This window comes from Protopterus annectens, chromosome 11.part0, assembly GCF_019279795.1.
Source record: "Protopterus annectens isolate FY-2018-M chromosome 11.part0, PAN1.0, whole genome shotgun sequence".
NCBI classification, from domain to species: Eukaryota; Metazoa; Chordata; order Ceratodontiformes; family Protopteridae; genus Protopterus; species Protopterus annectens.
Genome location: NC_056745.1, coordinates 293,648,268 through 293,673,105, shown reverse-complemented (window position 1 = coordinate 293,673,105; position 24,838 = coordinate 293,648,268). Strand labels below are relative to the sequence as shown.

The 24,838-nt window shown below is 37.8% G+C and overlaps 1 protein-coding gene across 2 annotated transcripts in view; it reads left to right on the top strand.

The window, feature by feature from the left end:
* CMAS (cytidine monophosphate N-acetylneuraminic acid synthetase) overlaps positions 1 to 24,838 on the top strand; it is a 433,399-nt gene that overhangs the window by 394,083 nt on the left and 14,478 nt on the right. For both annotated transcript variants that reach the window (XM_044087790.1, XM_044087791.1), the window contains exon 7: positions 22,290 to 22,443. In XM_044087790.1, the coding sequence (XP_043943725.1) occupies positions 22,290 to 22,443 (154 nt within the window). The remainder of the gene's footprint in view (positions 1 to 22,289; positions 22,444 to 24,838) is intronic.

Genomic DNA, 24,838 nt, shown 5'->3' with positions numbered 1-24,838 from the left:
GTTTCTAGCTCTCCCGATATGAAAACAGAAACTCAGCAGAGAAGGCCAGTAGACTTGTGTTGATGGGCGAATTTCAGTAACTGCCTAGTAAGTACACTGCCTGGATGCCAGGAATAAAGAAATATAGAACACCTGGAAAAAAATCGGCTACAAAAAGTGAGGAAGAAACATTGACTAGGGAGAGTTTTGCAGCTGTTCAGCAAAAAGCAATGCAATTTTCAGACATGACTTCCAATAACCTGCAGGATGATATAAGACAACTGCATACAGACCTGATTAAAATAAATAAAATACTGATAGACTATATCAACACAAGCAACAAAAGGCTGGAGCAAATGGAAGAAGCTTTAAACAGATATTCAGATGATAAAGCTGCAAAAATCAGAGGTCAAAATGAAGAAAAGACTGGCTCAATATGAGACCGCTCAAGAAGACATGAAAAATAATAGAATTAGAGGACAGAGCATGTAAAATTTTCAGCTATACCAGAGAAGATGGAAGGGTCAGACTGCATTAAATTTATGAAAGCACAAATAAGCAACTGGACTGGTATTCCACAGCAGGATTAATTAGTTGAATGGGCTCACTGTGTGTATGCTGCAAATCTAGTTATAAGAAAGCAGCCTAGACCTTTACTAGTAAGGATGCAATCCTACCAGCAGAAAGAGCTGATTTTGTCAAAACTTTGACAAAAGGACAAAATACTAAAAGTAGGAAACAGCAGAGTGTTTGTGGAGAATGATTACTCATTGTACACCAGGCAAAAGAGAAGTAAATTCATTCCTCTATTCAGAGAATGTTGAAACACATGCGTGACATTCAAACTGCTATATCCAGCTGTCTTCAAGGTATTCTTCCCTGGAGGGACAAAATAATTTTTTGATGAAGTGTATGCTAAGGGGTAAATACAAAAGTTTGTCCAACAAAAACTGAGCTGTGAAAACAAGGAGATTCGGCTTCTTGTTCATCTGGTAATCAAGACCATACAGAGGCTGCACCTGTGAAACCTTTTCCAGTATTTCAATGGAAAATGTTGGAGAGAAGGATGAAAGCAGAAGAGTTGACTAGAAGAATCGAGAGTAAGTTGGAAATGGATTTGGGTGATGGAGAAGAACGGTAATAAAATCAGTAACTTAATGTGGGATTACAATGCAATAATTATATTTGTGAAATATGACAGCACAAGAAAATCTGGAAAGGTTGGAATTCTTCAAAATTTGTTTGCTGTGTGGGGGACTAAGTGTATACCCTACTTCTTGTCATTAATGTTTGAACCTCCACTGAGTGACCTTCCAAACCTCTTGTATCAGAGGCACATGGGATATATGCAAATGACCCTTATGAACATCAGATGTTTCATCTAATTGGCAATTCTGAATGCCCATGACTGGTTTCGTCGTTTTAATAGACAATTTCAGGCCAATAAAGACAAACCCCACTAGCTGTGGATATGCATATTTTGGCCTTGTTATGACCTCGTTAGCACAGCACACGCAGAGTGTTTGACTAAGCATAAGAAACACAGGGCTGTTATACCCAGCTGATGTCCATTATCATGCAACAATATCCCAAACAACAAACTAAAACAATAAGTGAGAAGGTCACCGAAAACCAATCAGTCAAAACAAAATGAAAACTCCAGCAAAGCTAGAACCTCCACTGAGTGACCTCCCAAACCTCTTGTATCAGAGGCACATGGGATATATGCAAATGACCCTTATGAACATCAGAATTGTCTATTAAAATGACGAAACAAGTCATGGGCATTTAGAATCATCACCAATTAGCTGAAACATGTGATGTTCATAAGAGAAAGAGAGCAAGTAAATGAAAAAGAATATTGAATATTATAAAGCTTTTTTTCTAGCACTTGCACATATGTATACTAAATAGCATTTCTGCAGCTAGTCTTCATGTCTCCTTGGAGACAACCTGATAAAGAGAAACTGGAGACTGTCTGGTGGAAGGGGACTGGCTGAGGGAAAAGAACAGAGAAATTTGCTAGGACATAATGTTCCTTGAAAACAATCTGGAGTTTTCCCAGGTGTGACAGCTTTAAAGATGATACAAAACCAGTTAGACTTGAAATAAAGCTCTCTGAGTTTTTTAAATGCAATGGGAATATTAATATAAATAGGTGCTTTCGTTTTTTCTTATTCACTCTTCTTTCCTCTTTTTCATTGTTCAGTTTTGAGAAATAAAGGCACTGCAATGGAAAAAAAGGAGGAGGGGAGGAGATGAGGGAAAGCGGAAGGGTCTGGTTAAGAGAATATGACAAAGGAAAACTCAGAGGGCTTTTTTCCATGCTTGCATGGGGAAATAACTGGGTAAAAACCCTATGTGTTATCCAGTAACAAGTTTATTACAAAGCATGTAAATGAAAAATAATATTGAGTATTGTAAGGCTTTTTTCTGAAAAACAAAGTGGTACCCTTAGAAGTTTTCTGTCTGATTTACTTGGCACTAGAGGACAATTTGCAAAAGAGAAATGGCTTGGAGAAAGAGTTTATTGAAAGCATTCAAGTGTTTTCTCAACTGGAAGTGTTATAAAGATATACAATAATCAAATCACACTTACTAATACCACAAGCTGTACCACGCATCTTAGCATGACTAACCTTTCTTTTTTTAACTTTAGCCTGTCTGTATAGCTATCAACTTAGAACATATGTCCTTATTAGGAAGCAAAAACTTCAATATTTGAAGACATGCATAGTTTTGTTTGTTGTTATTAAGTTCATAGGTTTTAGGAAGTTTTTTTTTTTTGGGGGGGGGGGCATTGTTTGTTCTGTTTAAGGGCTTTCAAAAAAAAAAGTTATGTAAGATGTGACATAGGCACAAATGGATATGACAAGAAACAATTGTATAAAAGATCAACCTGCCAAACACTATGTACGTGTAACATAAAAGTTGGAACTAGACATTTAGGAAAAGAGCCGTTATATGTAAAAGATGGTAGTAATAAGTGTAAGAAAATGATGCTTTCTGTTATGTCTTTCAATCTGAATGGTCTTACAGATAAATATAAAAAAGAACTATATTAAAAAAATGTAGCGTACAAATAGCTATGCTACAGGAGACACCTGGAAATAACTGAACATGTGAATCTGATAAAGAAGGGTTTTCAGATGGTTATTCGATGGAATATCTGGGCCAAAAGAAAAGAGGAGTATTTATATTAATTGCAAGAGGAGCTCCAATAGTGATAGAAGAGGACAAAAAAGAGAAAGTAATAGAAGATACATAGTACTAAGGGGCTACTGGTTAGGGAGGAGGATTACACCGGCATGCATTGAGTGTTACTTATAGGTGGAGACTGGAATTTGTTTTGCAACAGTGAAGATGTTCTGGGGGGGCCTAGAAGGGAAAATATAACAAAGGAGGGTAGATTTTTAAAGAAATCTGTGAAAATGTTTGGCATGGAAGATGTGAGTTCAGTACTAGGAGTTCAGAGTGAATTTACATATTACTCACCGGGATACAAAAACTGGGCTGGGTTAGATAGATTTTATATCTCACTGGAACATGCATTTAATTGAAGGTCTTGAAACACACCCAGTAACTATTTCAGATCATGCACCAATAACTAAAATAAAAAGGCAAGTTAATGAAATAAAAATGAGACACTGGCATTTTCCTACATATCAGCTGAAAAGAGAGTAATTTAGGGAATTGGTTATGGAATTAATTCAGGCACTATTAGAGAAGATAGAATTATCTTCTGAAAACATAGCTAAAGGAGTGGGATAAAATTAACATGCAGTTTAAAACTATGTTGGAAATAAAAGAAAGGGAGATATTGTTAAACAGTAACAAAAAATATTTAGAGGGATTGGCAAATGTTTTCCAAAATGGGGGGAATCTCTCAGAACAAGAAAAGGAGCAATTGCAGAATGCTAAACAGAAAATAAGTGATTACCTCTATAATATGCACAAGTTTAGAAAGATTGCTGTCAATTGTTTTTGATAATAATTCTGGAGTACAGAAAGTTTTAGCACAACAACTCATGCAACAGAAAGTGGAAAGGCAGCCACCAAGTTAGGGAGCCTATAACAAGAAAGATAAAAAGAGACCCTGTAGAAGTATTATAAATATTTCTAAAGTTTTATGAAAATTTGTATAAAGCCGAGAAATATGGAAATCAAGAAAAGGTACAAAGAAATGTTTATGGAAGAATTAAATATGAGGTAGATGAGGCTCAATTACTAACAGTTAGGATAGAAAGTGATGAGATAAAAATGTCTATGTATTACCAATCTACAAGAAAGTCCCAGAAATAAATGGTATTCCTGTGGAAATTTGGAAGTTAGGGAAAAACTGATAAAGATCTTGAAGGCTTTGTTTAACAGTATTTGAAGAAGAGGGGAAGTACCAGCGTCCTGGAACTGGTAACAGTGATCCCAGAGGGTAAAGATCCATCGGATCCAGCTTCATACAGGCCCATTTCAATACCAAACCAAAGTGTTTATGTCTATAATGGCTAAAAGAATGGCAAAAGTGATACCAAAATGAATAGTTATGGATTAGTGTGGTTTTGTGGAGGGAATGCAAGCATCTGACAATATTAACAGAACATTGATGATGCAGAGAGAAGCAGAATGTAAGAATGTACCATTTTATTGGTGAGTCTTGATGCAGAGAAAGCATTTGACAGAGTAGACTGGGACTATATGAGCAGGGCAATGGCAGCATTTGCTTTCCCTGATATAATTATAAGAATACCGTTTATGAGTGATTGGAAGTCAGAATAAAAGTGAGTGGGGTGCTCTGTGATAATCTCTGCTTGAGTAGAGGAACCAGGGAGGGTTGTCCACTTTCTCCTTTGTTGTTTGCATTATATTTAGAATCATTGCCAAAGAAAATAAGGGACTCAGAAATTCAAGGATATAATTGGTATGGTAGTCAGGAAAAGCTGGCTATATTTTCAGGTAATATTATTTTATACAGGACAAAACCAGAAAGGAACATTAGTGTTGTGGAACATTTTAAGACTGTTTCAAATCTTCTCTGGATACAAAATTAATAAAGGCAATAGCGGTAAATTATGTACCCACACACAAATTGGTCCGACAATATCCATATTTATGGGGAAATGATAAAATGAATTATTTAGGAGTATGGATTAGAAATTACTCTGTGGTGGCAGCTAAGGATATATATAAAGAGACTAAACAGAAGATAATACAAAAATTGAGAAACCGGGTTTTGTTATATGGATATGGATACTAAGATACAAGCCATTGAAATGTTTTAGTCCCTTTAGTCTTATACATAGGTCAGGCATATTTTTGTCAACCAGAAGAGAAGTTTTGGATAGCAATTAAAAAAGAGTTGAAGGATTCTATCTGGGAAGAGAAAATGGCAATTTTAATAGTGGAATAAGCTGATGGAATAAGCTCATTCTACGAATAGAACAAGGCCAACTAGGATGACCTAATTTGAGGGGGTATTTTAGAGCAACACAGTTAAGGCTCTTATACATAGCACAAGCAGAAAACTATAATTCAAAGTGGAAAGGAATGATGCTAATACAGGGAGGAAGCTCAAGAAATAAGGAGAGATTGAGATTTTGGATGCAGACTCTTAAGGAGAACAGCCAAAATCATACAAAGTATTATACTCATAAAATAGCAGGGAGTATTTTAAGAACCAAACCAGCACGAGAATGGGGAAAAGAGAATTTGCCAATAGGGATAACTGTGGTCAGGGATACAGAAAATATGAAAGAGGGGGCTGGAATTTATTGGAGAAAACTAGCAAAGGAACCAAGGTATTGGGAGCAAATAACTAGAAACAGAAAGGTAATAGAATGAGAGGAGGTCAAAAATTTATTTGGACTGTGGGTTAGAGATTGCCTTCCCTATCAAGGGTTGATATCAGAGTATAAGCAAAGAGAAAGAAATAGGGGGCTCTTAAATGAAAGACCAGCGATGGTAGAGTTTTTAAGAGAACCAAGAACAGAAGCTGCCATTAAAAAAGGAATAATTAGTAAAGCTTATAAAATATTGCATGATAATTATAAGAATCAGTCAGAGGAAATTTGAAAGGATTGGAAAGAGAGATTGGATAAGCAATTCACAAAGAGACAATGGGGGGATATATGTATATCTCTCAAATATGCAACAAAGTCTAGAAGATTTAGGATATTTGCCTGGAAGTGTTTACATAGGTATTTGATATCCCAAGTAGATGCAAAAGAATTTTATCTCAGGTGGATAGCAAATGTTGAAGGTGTGATGGGCAAGAAACAGTTCGCTTGGAACATATTTTTTGGGAGTGTAATGAGCTGGCAGACTTTCAGGACTCCCTGAGGACCGCTGTGTTGGAGATGATGGGTGGATGGTTTGGACTGACTGGGGAGATTATTTTTTTGAGTTGTGCTACAGAATCAGAATTGCCTAGACATAGTAAAGCCTTACTGAGTCTAATTATGGTGGCTGCCAAAAAAAGCAATTACTAGAAAATGGAAATCAAAGTCAAGACCAACTTTACTAGAAGTTTTGAATATAGAAAAGAGATAAAACAGCTGGAATTGAGATCTTTAGAAAAGGGAAGGAGCTTACTGCATTGGAAAAAAATGGGAATTGTGAGAACAATATATGCAGAGCATGAAGGAGATTTAAGAGGCAGGATTTGAATGAGCCATATAATGCTTAACTGACTGGATGGTTTATAAGTGATGTATAATGTTTGTAACTACAGTTGTTTCGATAGTATATGTGATTTAAACTGTTTGCAACTAAAGTGGTATTATTTTGTATGTTTTTCATTTATACAAATGTAAGATTGCCTTTGTCATATGTAAAAAAATTAATAAAGATGTTTGGGAAAAAAAAAACATCGTCAGGCAGTTTCTAAGATTACAGTTTCTCATTGGATTTTGAAGTGCATTTCTTTGGTGTATTCATCTAAAGGTTTACCTTTACTAGGACCAGTCAGAGCTCATTCCACTATATCTGAGGCTACCTCAGCTGCCTATCTGGCCCGTCATTCCGTAGATGAGATTTGTGTGGCAGCCACCTGATCTACTCCTCACACCTTTGTTACTCATTGTAAGCTTGACATCGTCTCCAGTAACAGGGCTTCCTTTGGTTCCACAGTTCTTCGGCATGTCCTTCGATGAGGCCAGCCAGCATTTAGGGTAGCTGGAGACTCTGACCCAAGAGTGAAGAATAGCGACATGGATGACATCAGATAAATAGTTACGTACATGCTATAACTTGGCATCTGTGTTATTCTATGTCACTGTTCATCACTACCCCTCCCTCCTTTCCCCGTCATGTGGGAATAAGAGGAAGTTGAAATTTTCTATCTGGTGGTTAAGGTCTTCCTTCACTGTTTTCTAGCTCTAGGGCAAACTTGAATAGTGACATAGGATAACACAGATTCCAAGTTATTGTAAGAACATAACTCTTTTTCAGATGAATTGATGAAACAGCAAAAATCAGGGGTTGAAATTACGAAAACGCTGTCTGAGTATGAGACTTCTCAAGCTGTTTCAAAAAATGGTCGAGTTAGAGGACAAACACAGATAAAATTTGAGATTTTCTGCTGTACCAGGGAAACTAGAAGGAACCGGCAGTATTCATTTTATGAAAGCACAAATAAGCATCTGGACTGGTATTCCACAGCAGGATTTGTTAATTGAAAGGGCACATTACGTGTGCTCCAAACCTGGCCACAGGAAAGCAGCCTATAACTGTATTAGTAATATGCAATCATACTGGCAGAAAGTTGATCCTGACAAAACTGTGGCAGAAGGGCACAGTATTAAAACTTGGAGACAGTAGGGTATTTGTGGAAAGGATCATTCACTGTACACCAGGCAGAAGAGAAGTAAATTTATCCAGGCAGTCAGAGAATGTTGAGAGGCATGTGTGAGACTCAAGCTGCTGCAATGCATACAACTGTCTTCAGAACATTTTTTCCTGGAGGATCAAAGCCATTTTTTGATGCAGAACAGGTTGAGGAGGAAATACAAAAGTTTGTACAATACAAAGTGAGCCATCAAACAGAAGGGGACTGTACTTCTTATTCTTCTGGTAACAAAGCCAGTAGAGAAGCATTGCAAGTGAAACCCTTTCCAATGTTCCAAAGGAAAATGCTTGAGAGACATAGCAAAACGCCAGAGTTTTCTAAAAGAATTAGGAATACCTTGGACTTAACCAGAGTCTGAGGTTGGGAGATGGAGATGAACAGGAAGAAAACCAGCAACACTGAAATTAAAGAATAAATAAAGGACTAGTAAAGCATCAGTCATGTTTGTGAAGTATGGCTGTACAAGAAAAACTGGCTGAGAAAGATTGGACTTTTGTTGACTCTGTTAAATTTGTTGAGGTACTGAAAGGCGTATACCCCATTTCATGTCATTAATGTTTGGAAGGACACTGAAAGGGAGGAAAAGAAAAAAAAGAGTAACTGTAAGTAAAATTATTTGTGTCCTTAACAGTATGTGTATAAACATGTCATGATATAAATTGCATGTCGCATAGTAATGCGTTTTCAGTGACTGATGTACGTGATAAAAGATAAAGTAAACAAGTACTTATTTTCTTTGTAATGCCTACATTTCTTAAAACTAAAATGTAAGAAGAGAAAAAAGGCTGGACAAAAACATGTTCAAGTTAATATGCTGTTATCTTGGGGTGTTGGGATGGGTATGAGGTATAAAAGTGCACTGATTATAATATTTGCAGAGTTGAGATGCTTTCTCTTGCTTTTGCAATGGGGAATGTATGGATTAATGTCCTTGGCTTAATCTAGTAACACATTTCTTGTGTAGGCATGTGGGCTGTATAAATGAGAGAAAACGTGGATGAGATAAAAAGTTTTCCTTTAGCAAGTAAATGTTCAGCATGAGTTGAGAAGTGTGCAGATGGGGAGCAGCTGTTCATTCTGTTCTTATAGTTTCACAGAGACAAGCTGACTATAGGCCAAGGCAATCAATCTCAAGAGCTCTGGACATGGTTTGCTGAGAAAAATGTAAAACTAAATGATACAAGGACTAGCAGCTTAGTAAAAAATAGCATTTGAAATTATTGGAAGCAAATAAGAGATAGCCGTTTTCCTGTTACCTATCAAATTACATTTAGTAAAACCATGTATAATTTAGTTTTATTTAAAGTTAGACAGTGCACTTTTTCTTAAGGCTAAAATTTAATGTTTTCTGAAAGCAATCAAGCTGTTTTATGCCTCTGTGAGGAGAATAAAGATAAGACAAGAGCATACCGCAATAAGTAGAAGCCTAGGCTGTAACATGAGCTTTAGCATGGATAACATTAATTTTAAGTTAGTTAATGTCTGTGGATGCAGACATCGATTTAGATAGAAAAATGTAGGAGTACTGAATTATATTAAGAAATGTAGTCTAATACATATTGGTGCTACAGAAGACACATTTGAAAGCGAGCATGTGAATTTGATAAAAGAAGGATTTCAGGATGGATATTCAGCAGAATATCAGGAATAAGGGAAATGGGGAGTACTTATGCTAATTATTTGATGGCTCCAATAGTGGTAGAAGAAGAAAATCAAAGATAATAATGGTAGATTTGTGGTAAAAAGGGGCTTATGGCAAGGGGAGGAGGATTACTCTGGCATGTATTTATATTTCACCTAAAACTGTATTATGGAGCTTAAGAAAATTTGAGTTGAAATAATCAGCTTTCAGCATGGAATATTACTTATAGGTGGGGACTGGAACTTGATTTGCAACAGTGAGGATGTATCTAGCAGTCTTAGAAGGGAAAATATAACAAACGAGGAAAGATATCTAAAGAAATTTATGAAACTATTTAGTATGGAAGATGTGAATTTAGTACTGGGAACTCTTGAGAGAACTTCCCAGGGTACAGTAACTGCTCGACTAGACATACATGATATTTCACAGGAATGTGTGTATTTAATTGAAGACTTCAACACACATCCAATAACTATTTCAGGCCATGCACCAATAATAACTATAATAAAAATGCAGGTAATGAAGTAAAAATGAGACACTGGCACTTCGCCACCTGTGTGTTAAAAAGAGAGGAATTTAAGGATTGGGTCGTGGAAATTGAGCGTTGTTAGGCAAGATAGAATTTTTTTGAAGTTACAGCTTGAGAGTAGAATAAAATGAAAGTGGAGTTTAAACATATGGTAAAAATAAAAAGAAAAGGAGATATGGTTAAGAATTATGTAGAGGAGTTGACAAAGGTTAAAGCATTGCAGAATAAGGGGAATCTCACAAGCTTGAGAGGCACAACTGCAGTGTGCTAAAGAGAAAATAAGGGAGTGTCTGGATAATATGCATGAGTGTAGAGAGATTGCTGTTAAGCACCTGCTTTTTTAAAGTAACTCCTGAGCACAAAAACTTTTAGCACAGTGACTTCAGCAGAAAGTAGAAATGGCTGTTGCCAATCTTAGGGAGCCTATAGCAAGAAAAATAACCAGAGGGATCCTGTAGAGGTATACAAGATATTTCAATTTGCAGATGACTGCAAATTAGGAGCTGTCACTGAATCTCACACTGACACAAATGTTATCCAGGAGGGGCTGACACAGGCAAAAAAATGGTCTCAGAGCCATGGACTAAAACTTAAATGCCAAGAAATGCATAATAGTATCCTTTCAGAAGTCATCCATCCCTGGTAACTATCATACTGACAACACACCCCTTTAAGTTGACCCAGTAGTCAGGGACTTAGGGACATACATAGATAGGAATCTAGCCCTTGATCATCATATGTCTACAGTGGTGAGGAAATCCTTCTATGTTGCGCAACTTATAAACAAAGGTATGGCATCCAAGTCCAAGGAAGTCATTGTTCCATTGTATTCGGCATTCATCAGACCTATCATTGAGTTCAGTGCCCCTTTGGTATGTACCTAACCAGGCATATCCAACAACTGGAACATCCACAGAGGTTCCTCACTAAATGAATACAGGAAGTAAGTAATATGTCCTCTGCGGACTTCCTCAAGGCCATGTCCCTGTAGTCTGTCTCCTACAGATGTTTGAAGGGAGATCTATGCCTGGCATACAGGGTATTGTCAGACCCCACTCTGATGGACCTCCTGCATATCTACAAGACAAACTGTACCAGAATTGCCCATTCTAAAGACTTAAACCTTGCCTGTAATATAACTAGGACCTGCTGGAGAGATAAGTATGCATCCCAGAGACTACCCTGATTGTGGAACAGGCTCAACATCCATATGAAGCAGAGTTCCTCCCTGACCCATTTCAAGTGCAACTTGGACAATTGGATGGGAAACCAGAAATTCATCCCTGGTTTGGCACATATGTCTCTAATAGACACATGTAACATGTAAATGGTTCATCTCCAGGACCATGCTTACACTTATCAAGGGTATGAGAACTTGTTAGAGATTTGGGATGCATGGCTAGGCTTAAAAATGCCCTTGTGGTTGTTAGCCTAGTAAACACATATGAACCTATGAAATTTTATGACAATTTGTATAAAGCAGAGAAATGTGGAAACCAAGAAGTAGCACAAATAGAAATATTTTTGTAAGTTTTAAGTATGCCAAGGTTAGAGGTAGATAAGGCTCAACAATTAATAGTTAAGACAAGAGAAGATGAGATAAGACTGGTGACATATAATTAATCTACAGGAACATCTCCATGAATAGATGGTATGCCTGCTGAAGTTTGAAAACTAGGAGTGAAGAAAGTGATGATGATCTTGAAGCTTTTGTTTAACCATATTGTGAAAGAAAGGGAAGCAACAACATCCTGGAAGAAAGCTCTGGTAGCTGTTATACATACATATGGTAAAGATCCACCAGACCCAACTTCATATAGGCAAATTTCAATTTAAACCACAATTATAAAGAAATTGATCCCTGTGGTTTTGTAGAGAGGAGGCAAACATTTGACAGCAGTATATAAGAAAATATTACTGCTGTTGGTGGGTCTTGATACAGATGAAACATTCAACAGAGTAAGCTGGGATTTTACGAGTAGGGCACTGGAAACATTTGCATTACCTGATAAAATAATAAGGTTAATTAAGAAGATATATGAGAGATCAAATGATAAAATTAGAGTGGGTGAGTTCCTCTCTGATAAGTTGTGTCTGAACAGAGGAACTAGGCAAGGTTGTCCACTTTATCTTTGTTATTTGCAATATATTTAGAGCCACTGGCAAAGAAAATAAAGGACTCAGAAATTCAAAGATATAATCGGACTGGTAATCAAGAAGAGTTGGCTTTATTTGCGGACAATATTATTTTGTACCTGATAAAATCAGAAAAGGACATCTCAGTATTGTGGAACATTTTGAGACAGTTTCTTTTCTTTTCAGGATAAAAAATTGTTAAGATACAGCAAAGGCTATAGCTGTAAACTGTGTACCCACACATGAATTGGTTCAGCAGTGCCCATATTTATGAGGACACAGCAGTGCCCATATTTATGGGGACACAGTAAATTGAAGTATTTAGGAGCATGGATTAAAAAGGATTTGGTTATGGCAGTTAAGGATATGTGTAAAGAGAATAAACAGAGGATTGTAGAAAACCTGAGAAACTGGAAGCTCTTGTTTTTAGAAATGGATTGCAAGATACAAGCAGCAAAAACATTTTTAGCCCCTTTAATTTTCTGTACAAGTCAGACATATTTTTTCAACTATAGAAGAAGCTGTGGACAGTAATTAATAAAGATTTGAAGGATTTTATCTGGGAGGGGAAAAGGGGCAAGTATCAAGTGGGATGTTTTTTTTCCCAATAGAACAAGGTGGGTTATAATTACCTGATTTGAAGGGATATTTTAGAGCTATACAGTTAATGCTCATGTACAGAACACAAGCAGAAAGCTATAATATAAAGTGAAAAGGGATGGTGATGAAGCAGTGGGGAACTTCAAGAAATAAGGAGAAAGTGGGATTTTGGATGCATATCCTTAAGCAGAATAACAGCCATAAAAAATATTATATTCATATTGTAGCAGAAGGTATTTTAAAAACTAAGCCAACAGGAGAATGGAGAAGGAGATTTTGCCAATAGGGATGAGTGCAGTTAGTACAGAGAATAGCAAGAGGGGGCTGGAATTTATTAAAGAACTGGCAATGGAACCAAGTTATTGAGTGCAAATTGAGAGTGAAAGGTAATAGAATGGGAAGAAACCAAGAAAACATTTGGACTGCAGGCTGGAGACTGCCATCTGTATCAGGCATTGCTATTAGAGTATAGGCAAATAGAAAGGAATAGGGGAATCCTTAATGAAAGACCTACTCTGGCAGAGTTTTTAGTTGAATGTAGAAGAGAAGCAGGTGTTAAAAAATGGATAATTTGTAGAGCATATAAAATGTTGCACTATAATTATAGAAATCAATCAGAGGACATTAGAAATGATTGGGAAGAGAGATTGAATAAACAATTCACAAGAAGACAATGGGAGAACATATGTATGGCTCGCAAATATGCAAAAAAGTATAGACCATCTAGGATTTTTTCTTGGAAATGTTTGCATAAGTATTTTTATACCCCAAGCAGACTCTAAAGAATTTTTCCTCGGGTAGATGGCAAATGGAGGTGTGATTGGGAAGAAAGAGGTAACTGGGAACATATATTTTGAAGGTGTAATGCACTGGCAGAATTTAAAAATTCCCTACTGAGTACTGTGTCAGAAATATTGGGTGAGGAAATAGGTCTAACAAAGGAAATGATTTTTTTGAGCTAGGATACAGGATCTGAATTACATAGACATAGTAAGGCCTTGTTAAATTTACCTCTGGTGGATGCTAAACAAACAGTTTACTGGAAAATGGAAATCAGAATCTAAACAAACTGTATTTGAAGTAGGTGATTGCCAAGATGGCTGCTCATTGAATATCAGCCTAATTTCAGATCTCCCATTGTGAAAACAGAAACTCAGAAGAGAGATTAAGTAAACACTCAGATTTTTGGGTAAATTTCAGTAACTGGCTAGTAAGTGCACTGCTTCAATGCCAGGGAAAAAGAAATTTAGAGAACCTGAAAGGAGATTGATCACAAAAGGTGAAGAAAAAAACACTGACTGGGATGAATTCTGCATCTGTTCAGCAAATAGCAGTGTAAGCTCCAGCTTTGGTGCAAGACATGACTTCCAGTAACCTAGAGGTTAAAAAATAAGTTAACTATACTCTAAGCTGATTAAAATAAATAAAACACTGATGGAGTATATCAACTTAAGTAACAAAAGGCTGGAAAAAGGGAAGAAGCCTTAAACAGATATTCAGGTGAGGTGATACTGCAAAAATCAGAGGTCGAAATGAAGGAAAGACTGGCTGAATATGAGACTGCTAAAGAAGAGATGTTTAAAAAATAGAATTAGAAGATAGAACATATAGGGAAAACCTGAGATTTTCTGCTGTAGCTAAGAAGCTGGACAGAACTTAACTGAATTAATGTTATGAAAGCACAAATAAGCAACTGGACTGGTATTCCACAACAGGAGTTGTTAATTGAAAGGATGCATTGTGTATATGCTGCAAACTTGCCATGAGAAAGTAACCTAGAACTTTAATAGTAAAATGCAATCCTACCAGCAGAAGTAGTCGATTCTGTCAAAACTGTGGCAGAAGGACAAAGTACTAAAAGTAGGAGATGGGGGAGTGTTTGTTGAAAATGATTACTCACTGTACACCAGGCAGAAAAAGAGTAAATTTATTCCACTAATCAGGCAGTGTTGAGAAGCAGGCATGAGATTCATACTTCTGTACCCATCTATCTTCAGAATATTCTTTCCTGGAGGGACAAAATCATTTTTGATGCAGAACATGTTAAGGAGGAAATACAAGCATTTGTCAACAAAAAGTGAGCTGTGAAACAACAGGATGTTCTGCTTCGTATTCTTCTCGTAATAAAGACCACACAGAGACTATTCCAGTCAATCCTTTTCCAGTGTTTCAATGGAAAATGCTTGAGAGAGAGAAAAAAAGCACAAGAGTTGACTAGAAGAACTAAGAGTATGTTGGAAATTAAGCAGAGACTGGATTTGGGAGATGGAGACAAACAGGAATAAAACCAGCAACTCAGAAAATAAATAAATGTGGAATTCCAAAACATTAATTGTATGTGTGAAACAAGACAGAAAAAGAAAACAAGTATTAGACTTTTTTGACTTTGTTAAACTTGTAGGGGACTCTAAAGCATATGCCGTACTTCCTGTCATTAATGTGTGGAAGAACACTTAGGAGAGTGGAAGAGGAGGGAGAGAGTTAACTATAAGTAAAACAACATTTTGTTTGTAACAGTATTATTTTTATAGTGCAGATATAATCTTCATGATATAAAGTTGTTTTCTCAGTTTTGAAGTGTAATCAGGGTACTAAAGAAAACAGGTGCCCCTGTTTTTCTCCCTTCTTATCGCTTTCTTCTTGTTCAGTTTTAAGAAATATAGACACTTTGATGTAAAAACAAAAGAAGAAAAGTCTAGTCAAAAGAGCATGATACAAGAAAAAGTTATGTGCTTTTTCTCATTCTTGCATAGAGAAATGACTGGAGTAAGGCCCTTGACTTAATCTACTAACAATAAATTGGTTTTATGAGAAAACAAATAAATAAAAAAAGAACATTGAATATAATAAAGTTTTTCTCTAACAATTAAATAAATACTTGCAGAAGAAACTCTGTATCTGGTTCGCATGTATCCATGGAGACAATCTGATAAAGTGCAATGAAAACAGACTTCTTTCTTTCAATGGCTAGGAGATGATGTTTTCTGAAAGTATTAAAGTGTTTTCCCTGTCTGGAAAATCAGTAAAGATAAGACAAAACCATACAGCACTTAGTAGAAGCATAGGTTGTATCATGCATCTTAGCACAGATAACCTTCCTTTTAGGTTAACCCAAGTCTATAAGTGTGGCTGTCAGTTTGAGACAATTGTTGCTATTAGGAGGGTAAACATTTTTTTCACTTACCAAATCCTTTAATATTGCCAGCATACCCTAGTGATTGATTGGCATGCAACATACAGTCATTAACAAGTGGAACGAATGGACTGAAACTACTAACATGCTTGTTGAAGGTGCTTTCTTACCTCCCTTGGACTAGTACTTCTGTTACCAGTGAAAGAAGTGATGAGAGTTGTCGAGTGGCTCTGTGTAACGTCTGAGCTCTGATATCCTGCCCCAGCCATATTAATTTACTACCCCTGTTCTCAGTGTATTCTGCTAGAACACTCTTAACCTCTTTAAAAATTTCCCTCCATTTGGATTTCTAATACCTGAAGTAGATTTCTTCATTTTAAGCTTTTTCTATATTGAACAAAATTCAGCCTGGCCAGATTTTCCTTTCTTTCTCCCCTACATAACATACTATCATATTAGGATAGAGAGGATTTCCACATCCTTACAGGTAATGATGAAAAGGGAGTCAGATGCAGATGTCTAAAAACCTGTTTTTCAAGCCAGCCACGAGCAAAGTAACTTTGGACCCAGAGGATGTACATGCAACTGATGGCATTATGGTCTCCTAAAGGCTGTCATAATACCAGATGTCAGAACCAGAAAATGCAGAAGTACCTCCACAGAGCCACTACCTGCAAGCTGAGGAAGGCCAGTCTGGTCCTTGGTCTCCTGTTTATTCTTCTTCTTCTTCCAGTAGGCCTTCTTTTTCTGTACTTTTTCTTTGAGGAATATCAAAATAAGACCTGTGAGGATTGTTTGGTATGCAGTGTGTTAGGAAAGGGCCTCCAGCCTCTTTTTGTCAAGGGAGGCCTAGAGAACTTTGCACTTTGAGTTTTTTTTTTACTATATGTAATAAGAAAATCCCTTAAAAGAAAGTGGTTTTCCCTCTGAGTTTGCTCATTTGTGTGCACGCTTCATGAATGCTGCTTTGTAGACCTGGCTTGGCAGAACCAAGAGCATATTTCTGACCCATACACGGCATTCATGCACCTCGCTACACAGGTTACGGCACTGCAGTGGGTCAAACTGTCACCTTCACCTAGGATGTATTAGCTAGCATTAAACTCATTCTGTGGTCATCTCCTGCATTTCCCAGACTGAAGGAAAGGTGATAAACAGCAAACATCGTTAGTGAAATTGTTTTGGGGTATCTGATGATGAACACACATACTCACTTTATGAGCAGTGGAGCTACCATGCTAGGCCTATTGATGTATATAACCTTACCCAAACAGCAGCAACAGTAATGACCTAACTCACAACTTAGAATATTATCCCTAATGGGAATATTTGTCTGCCCAGCTCTGGATCTTGACAGAATCATCAAACTGCAAGACATGTAATGATGATGCAGATGGTAGATGACTGATAACGGTAAATGCTGCAAAAAAAATAATGATGTCGAGGTATGGCTCATCTGGTAGGATGGTATGTTCCCTAGGTAGGAGATGTTAGCCGGGACTGGGGAAAGCTAGAAATCTCTGGAGGTCACAATGGACATTGGACCTATCCTGTGTCTTACATTCCCAAAGTTTGACTGTATATAGCAGTGATCCTGCTAGAACATTTCGTTTTACAGCAGGTTTTTTGCACAGCTGTAATTTTCTTCCCATCTTGAACTTTTGAAGTACTTTTCTTTCTCTGTGCCTGATGACCATTTACCCCCCCCCCCCCCATTACCATGCTCCCTCGTTCCTATCCCTGGGATGAGAGCCACTGACTGCATGATTGTCATCCAAGCACCTTGAGGGAGTTTCCTTTTTCAGATCATAACCCCTCCCTGATAGCTGACATGCAGTCACAGATGAGAGGGCCTACAATGGCTTTCCATTTGAGTTTACTCATTAGTGTGAATGACTTGGCAGAACCAAGAGCATATTTCTGGCCCATACACAGCATTCATGCACCTCACTACATAGGTTCTGGTATTGCAGTGGACCAAACTGTCACTTTCACCTAGGATGTATTATCTACAGTTAACCACTCATTCTGTGGTCAACTCCTTCATTTCCCAGACTGATTCTGGGTCATTCAAGTCATACCACTAAGACAGTTGCCTGTTAACATTTCCACTTTTAGAAATGCATCCAACATCCAAGCATGTAAACACAGAATAAGCTTTTATTTAAAAAAAAAAAAGTATATACAGTATATAATATATATATATATATATATATATACACACACACACACACACACACAAACATGTATGTGTGTATGTACATGCGCTCACACACACACACATACACACACACACACACACACACACACACACACACACACACACACACACACACACACACACACACACACACACACACACACACCATATGACTTATCAGTCCATGGCTATGTTCCTGCTTTTTCATCCTTTAAAAGATGGTTGACCTGAACTCTTCCCTTGAAGAGTCTTAACCACTGCAGAAAAACAGTAGAGTCATGGTAGAAAAGGTTCTTGGATCAGCCCACCTACCCAGCTGACAAAGTCATAAATAAATAAACTAATTAAATGCCTGCTTATGGAAGCAGTGAACTTATTTTGATTTTTGTAAAGTAACATCCTAGTGCGATATAGTTTACTGCTATAATTCTCTCATTGACTAAAACCAGTATTTTCATTCATATCATCCTGGATAGTATTAAGATTGCGGTTTCAGAGCTGTAGGGTTTCTGGTTTAGTCCTAACTGGCCACTGTAAGTGTAAAACTTTGCAAGATCTGTCTCGATTTTAAATTGAGTTTATTTCCATCCCCAAGAATATGACAATTGATTGCCTGCATTAATTAGCTCATATATTGTTTGTTGCATTTATTCTTGTTATGATAGCCCAATTTATGGCTAAAAAAGGTTTAAAAAGGACCAGTGCACTTCCCTGGTTTTCAACTAAACTAAAAAAAAAAAAAACTTTGACAGTGAACTAGATATACCTATTTTGACTTAATGCAGCCCAGCTCCCTGCACAACAGCTCACTGACCACTTTGCACCATTACCATTTACCATTGTAATAGGCTCAAACAAAGGTATTCGGACTGATTTTTCACGAGTGTGCTGCACCACCGTAACCCTCACATACCCGTCTCTAAATCTAAGACCTTCAAGGTCACAGCAACACAAACAGAAGGAATTAACTGTATTTCTCTTTTCATTAAAGTTGTTGTGACCTTAGAATTAATATATTTACAGATGGAATGTGGGAGTAAAGCTGTTACTTTGCAGGTGCAGTGGTTACCCTCCTAAAAAAATGTAGGTTTCATGATCATGCAAATTAGTCAAATCACTGGAGGTTTAATTGACAGCAAGTCAGTTATACTCAGTCTGTTAGGAGCAAGAAACTTGGCATCAGTAACTCTAAGTAGACCCAAGTGTACCTTAGACATCAGTTCATTGGTCATTCATTTGCATTTGGCAGTGGCTGCTACATTAGCTGTACAAAATAAAATAGTTTGGGCATGCATCATCAATAAGTTTTGCTCCCCCAACTCATGTTGTCAGATACTTATTAAATGAAGGCGGTCATGGTGTGGTCTCTAATGTTCCTTTCCAAACTGGCATACATTAGTTCAGTTGTAGCCATGCTGTAGTAATAATAATGATAATAATAAAACGGGCAGGTGTGATTTGTGTTCCTTATAAGAAAATGTCAAGCTGAATACATACGGCCATACTACAGGTAAAAATGATAAAATGCAGTGGACACACGTGTACAGTGTGCCTTTGACAAACTGACAATACAATGGCATGTGTCCAAACCTTTATTATTAAGCTGATCTTACTTTCTGTGTAAAAAGGCATTCAGTAGCTCACTGAGCTGTTCACTTTCCATGTATCACTCCTCCTTTATCCACAAGTACCACCTCTGCCACATACCTGTATCCAGTTTCCTGATTATTGTACTTGGCATTGAAAGAAGTGAAGAGGAAGAGAAAACAACTTCTAAGTTACTTTTAAGCACAAAATATCTGCTTCTACCCAGTCTTCCCCAAACGTTTACCTGAGTTGTGGAGATGTAACCCTTCCATTTTATGGCTGTCCTGTCAAGCCACACATGTTCTCAAGTATCCTATTAAATTAGGACTAAATAAGGAGATTGCTTAGGCTTTCACAGACACTGCAGTCTTTACAAGTTTAATTTACTTTTGCAACCTTGATCATACCTGTAAGCTGTCCTTCCATACTAAAAGTTATAACTTTTAATGGTCCCACAGAAGGAGCTAAATCCCTTGGCAGTTTCAGGTTTCTCAACCCAGTCCCCACAATTTCAAAAGATGATTTATGCAAATAAAATCTTCCCAGGACACAGCAAGCATTTTTTTATAAAGCATTTGGGCATTGGGGCTGTGGTTCACCATTACTGTTTAGGGCTTAGAGAGAGAGAAAATGATTCCCTGACGAGCTGCACAAATTTAGTGTACTTTCTTTGCTGTTTTCTCCAGGTTTTAGTAACTTTCTTTGCTGTTTTCTCCAGGTTTTAGTAACTTTCTTTGCTGTTTTCTCCAGGTTTTAGTATACCTGAAATAGATGTGTGTGTGTGTGTGTGTGTGTGTGTGTGTGTGTGTGTGTGTGTGTGTGTGTGTGTGTGTGTGTGTGTTTGTGTGTATTTATATTGATATTTATATTTGTATACGATATACATATATATGTGTGTGTGTGTGTGTGTGTGTGTGTGTGTGTGTGTGTGTGTGTGTGTGTATAGATAAGTATTTGGGGAGGGCTGGAGCTTATCCTTCTGCAAAAACTTTTTTTTTCCTATCCTTTGTGGATCAATAATTTTCTATTCAGCCATTAGTTTCCAATGATGTGTGGTTAGTGATTAGGGAAGTCCATGAAAGGTTAGGTTCCCATATGTGTTTTTGTGTGTGTGTATGTGTGCAAGTTCGTGCGGGTGCATGCACACACACACACACACACACACACACACACACACACACACACACACACACACACATACACATTGTATTTACTTATTGATTTTGATTATTATCATTAAACCTTAAGTAACGTATAACTGGTGCCAGAGCCATGGCCTAAAGTTAAATGCCAAGAAATGCATAGTCATACCCTTCGGGAAAAACAAGGTTACCCCTAAGCTACCATATAGGTGGCAATCCACTGAGCACAGAAGAAGTCATCAGGGATCTGGGGACCCAGGTTGACAGTAGCCTTTCGTTTGACACTCATGTTGCTAAAGTAGTTAGGAAAACCTTCTACATTGCCCACCTGATCATGAAGGGATTCACATCTAGATCAAGGGAGGTCATCGCCCCCCTGTACTCATCACTCATTAGACCTATGATTGAGTACAATGCCCCATTCGGAATGTATCTGACCAGACACCTGCAGCAGCTGGAAAGGCCCCAAAAGTTCCTCACCAAAAGGATAAAGGGTCTCAAAAATATGTCTTATGCTGCCCGACTGAAAGAACTCCAGCTCTATTCAGTCTCATACCGCTTGCTCAGAGGTGACCTGTGCCTGACATATAAGGCCATGTCAAACCCTGATTTGATGAATATGCTTCACCTCAAAAAATCTAGATCCCACAAAACCACAAGGGCGGGAGACTTAAACCTTGACACGGTTATTAATAGAACATGCTGGAGGGACAGATTCATCACCCAGAGACTCCCTATGCTGTGGAACAAAATCCCGGTACATGTGAGGCAGAGCACCTCGCTGGCCTTGTTCAAGAGGAATCTTGACCAATGGATGGGGGATCGCAGATATACCCCAGGGATTACTTCAGTGTCACTGCTTGACAGAGGCACAGCAAAATAATAGGCATAGTTTTATTCAAACTAAAGGGGTGGCGAAAGCCAAATAACTATGGGCTAGACTTATAAATGCCCTTGGGCAGATAGCCTAGTATGAACCTATGAGCCTATGAACCTAGTGTTCCTTGCCAGAGTTCAGTCTCACAGACCGATGCTGTCATGGTTTTATTAACATATCCTTGCACCCCTTCTTCAAGTAACATTAATTTTTTCGAAAACATAATTTTCAATTTGGGACTGACTAGAAGCAGAAATGTGTACTGACAGATGCATGCATTGCTGTATATGTTTGGAAGCTGGCATTCTTTCAAGATTCTGTTTTTAAGAGCTAAAATGAAAATGACCCAAGTAGTATAGTAGTTCCACTTTTATCAGGCCAGACCCAACTGATCGTTAAATAGCATATCCGTCTGTTGTTCTGGAACGCATTAAATGAAGCCAACTAAAACAAAAAAGATTATGCTGTATTTGAGGATTTTTGATTAAACGACTAGGTGAGAGCAAGGCCTGAGATGTAAAACAGTATGTCATTTTAGGATATGCTGCTTGCAACTGAAAGATGATTTAAATTTATTGCACCTGCTGTGTTTTGAATGTGACTGATTCACTACTTTTATTCCAGGTCCTGCTGTTTTCTTGCAGAGACAGTGAAATACATAAGCTTCAAGCTCATAAAATGGGATGTAAAATCTTAGTCTCTTCTGAAGATAAGGTGCACACTTTAGAAGGAAAGCTGAATGAAGAAAAACTAACCTGGAAACAAGTTGCTTACATTGGTCAGTATGCATTTTTTCATCTATCTGATATTGTTGTAGCTGCTTATGTTATTTAGCTAAGAAGAAAAAGGCAAGTCTTTTAAAATCATTCTTAGGGGCTTTTTTTCACCTGGTGGATCCTACTGGGTTTCTAAGCCTCCTTTTACAGTGGAGATACTGGAGGTGATGAGACTTCAGAGATAAACAGATGACATGTTTGTTTAAAGATAGTGCACTGTAGTTGTCAGGTGCTTGCTTGCTTGGAGTTTTAACTTAACACAGGGTTCCTTTCTTAGAAAATAACACTTCTTAGAAAACAGATTGTGATCAGGATTATAAAAATAACCATGAACCATAAAATCATTTTCAAAGTGGAAATCGATACATAATAAAAGTTGATACTTGGTTAGCAGCAAGGATACAAAGAATTGATGGTCACCGAGTGAGGCCAAAGAAGCAGCTCCACCCCGCACATATTAAATGCCCAAAGAGAAAGCCAAAACTGAAAAGATGATGTAGTTAGTGGTGATGATAATAAAAACGGGAACATACAGTATACAACAGCTGGTTCTTTCTGGTACTTGACTGTGGACTTTTTTCTCCCCTTATTTGGACTTTCTTGAGGAATGACTCTTCCACTGGTTTTGTGATGTGGATATTTTCGTAGCTCTGTCAGTTGCTGTCCTGTTATCCATATCAGTGTGCACAGCCCCATTTTCGAAGGCAAAGTATGTTGCACAGTAATTTGGTATCCTTTATTTTACTGCATCACCGTACAAAAAGCTAATATTTCCTTATGTTGGTTTCAGATGTTTATCATGAAGTTCACCACTGCAAAGCACTCATAAATAAATTTGATTAATCCCCATATAGATGTTAGCTTTCCCCTAGACTTCAAGAGCAGTCAGATATTTGTAAAAACCGTGTGTGGGTTACAGTCAACACCTAGGATGTCAGAAGGAATTATTCTTTAAGGAAATTATAACCCACACTGTCTTCCGTTCATTTTTACCACTGAACTGAATGGTCAGTTTCAAACATTTGTTAGTCATTTTAGGCATGACAGAAGGAAAATAGTAACTACCCTTTGGCATTTGCCTTTATTTCTTAAGCCACGGTTGTACAGCAGTAGCGTTGTTGCCTCACAGCAAAAGGTTCTCTTGTTCGATTCTCGGATGGAGTGCCTTCTGTGTAGAGTTTGAATGTCCTCCCCACGGTTGAATGGCCTACGAAAGACATGCATAAATGGGCATGCCTTCGCTGAAGGTTGGGCGTCGGGCTGGCACCATAAAAATCGACTGCCAATCATTAGCGGACCGGAGTTCCGCTGTGACGACCCCTAACCGGGAAAAGTCGAAAAGACAAACAACATTGTGCTATTTACCGGTACCCTCTGTCCTCCAAATTGTTTTCTGTATTTGGGTGATCTTGGATAGCTGATGGCATCCCTGGAAGAGTCATCAGCATTTTTTAAGTGTAGGGCATAGGTTTCCTCAAAAGTAGTACCACGTGTTTATTTTACCTGGGGAAGAAACATGATGTGACCAGTTCTGAGCATTGTAAGCATTGTTTCTGGATTTATCCCTTGCTGAACTTCACAAATTAGGTGTCCTCTGCCAAGGTTTGTCTACCTCTTCCTAGAAGTTGAGCATTCCACTAGCATGATGTTGCATTCAAAATAGAAAGTAAGTAAAAGGTATTCCTGAAATGTTATCATAATCAGCAAAAGTGGGATAAGCCAAGAAGGGTATGAATTAAGCAGCTTGTGGGTGAAAAGTATAAAGCTGTATTGGCCCTTCTACCTCTGCTGAGGTGACATGCTACTTTTGAGGCCCGGGTGAATCCACTCCAGTCCATTCTCTTACTTCTGAGGTTACTCCCTCTGCAGTATTCCCTTCAGAGGCAGATGGTGGAGTTGTAATTTTAAGGTAGGCAAGCCAACTCTAAGAAGCTAACATTTCTGTTACTGTGTCACAGCTAGACACTGTTAGCCAGACATTCTTTTTAGGTATTGGCTTACTTCTAGAGATTTGAGACTTTCCCTCCTTTCCTGCTACCCTTTCTAGAGGTGCTAACAGTTTTAGTCCATTTTTTAACTGATATGCTATCATCTCCCACTGTTCAACGTCTACCCCTCCATGTAGATAGAGCTACTGGTTATAGATGCCTGAGACCTTGTTTAAGTTTCTGACATCTGCTGAATGGATATCTACATGTATTCTCTTTCCTTTTCACTCTGTAAGTGGTTGGTAGTAGAATACCTGTAGCATTGGAGAGAGTCACCCTCTCCTTGGCCATTGGTTCCTTCCAGTTCTGGGTTTGGTGACTCAATGAATGAGTAACGAGACCCTTCATTAGTAGCGTCCACTGACACAGAACTGAAGTAAAGATATAGGGCCCTACTTAAAGATCCACA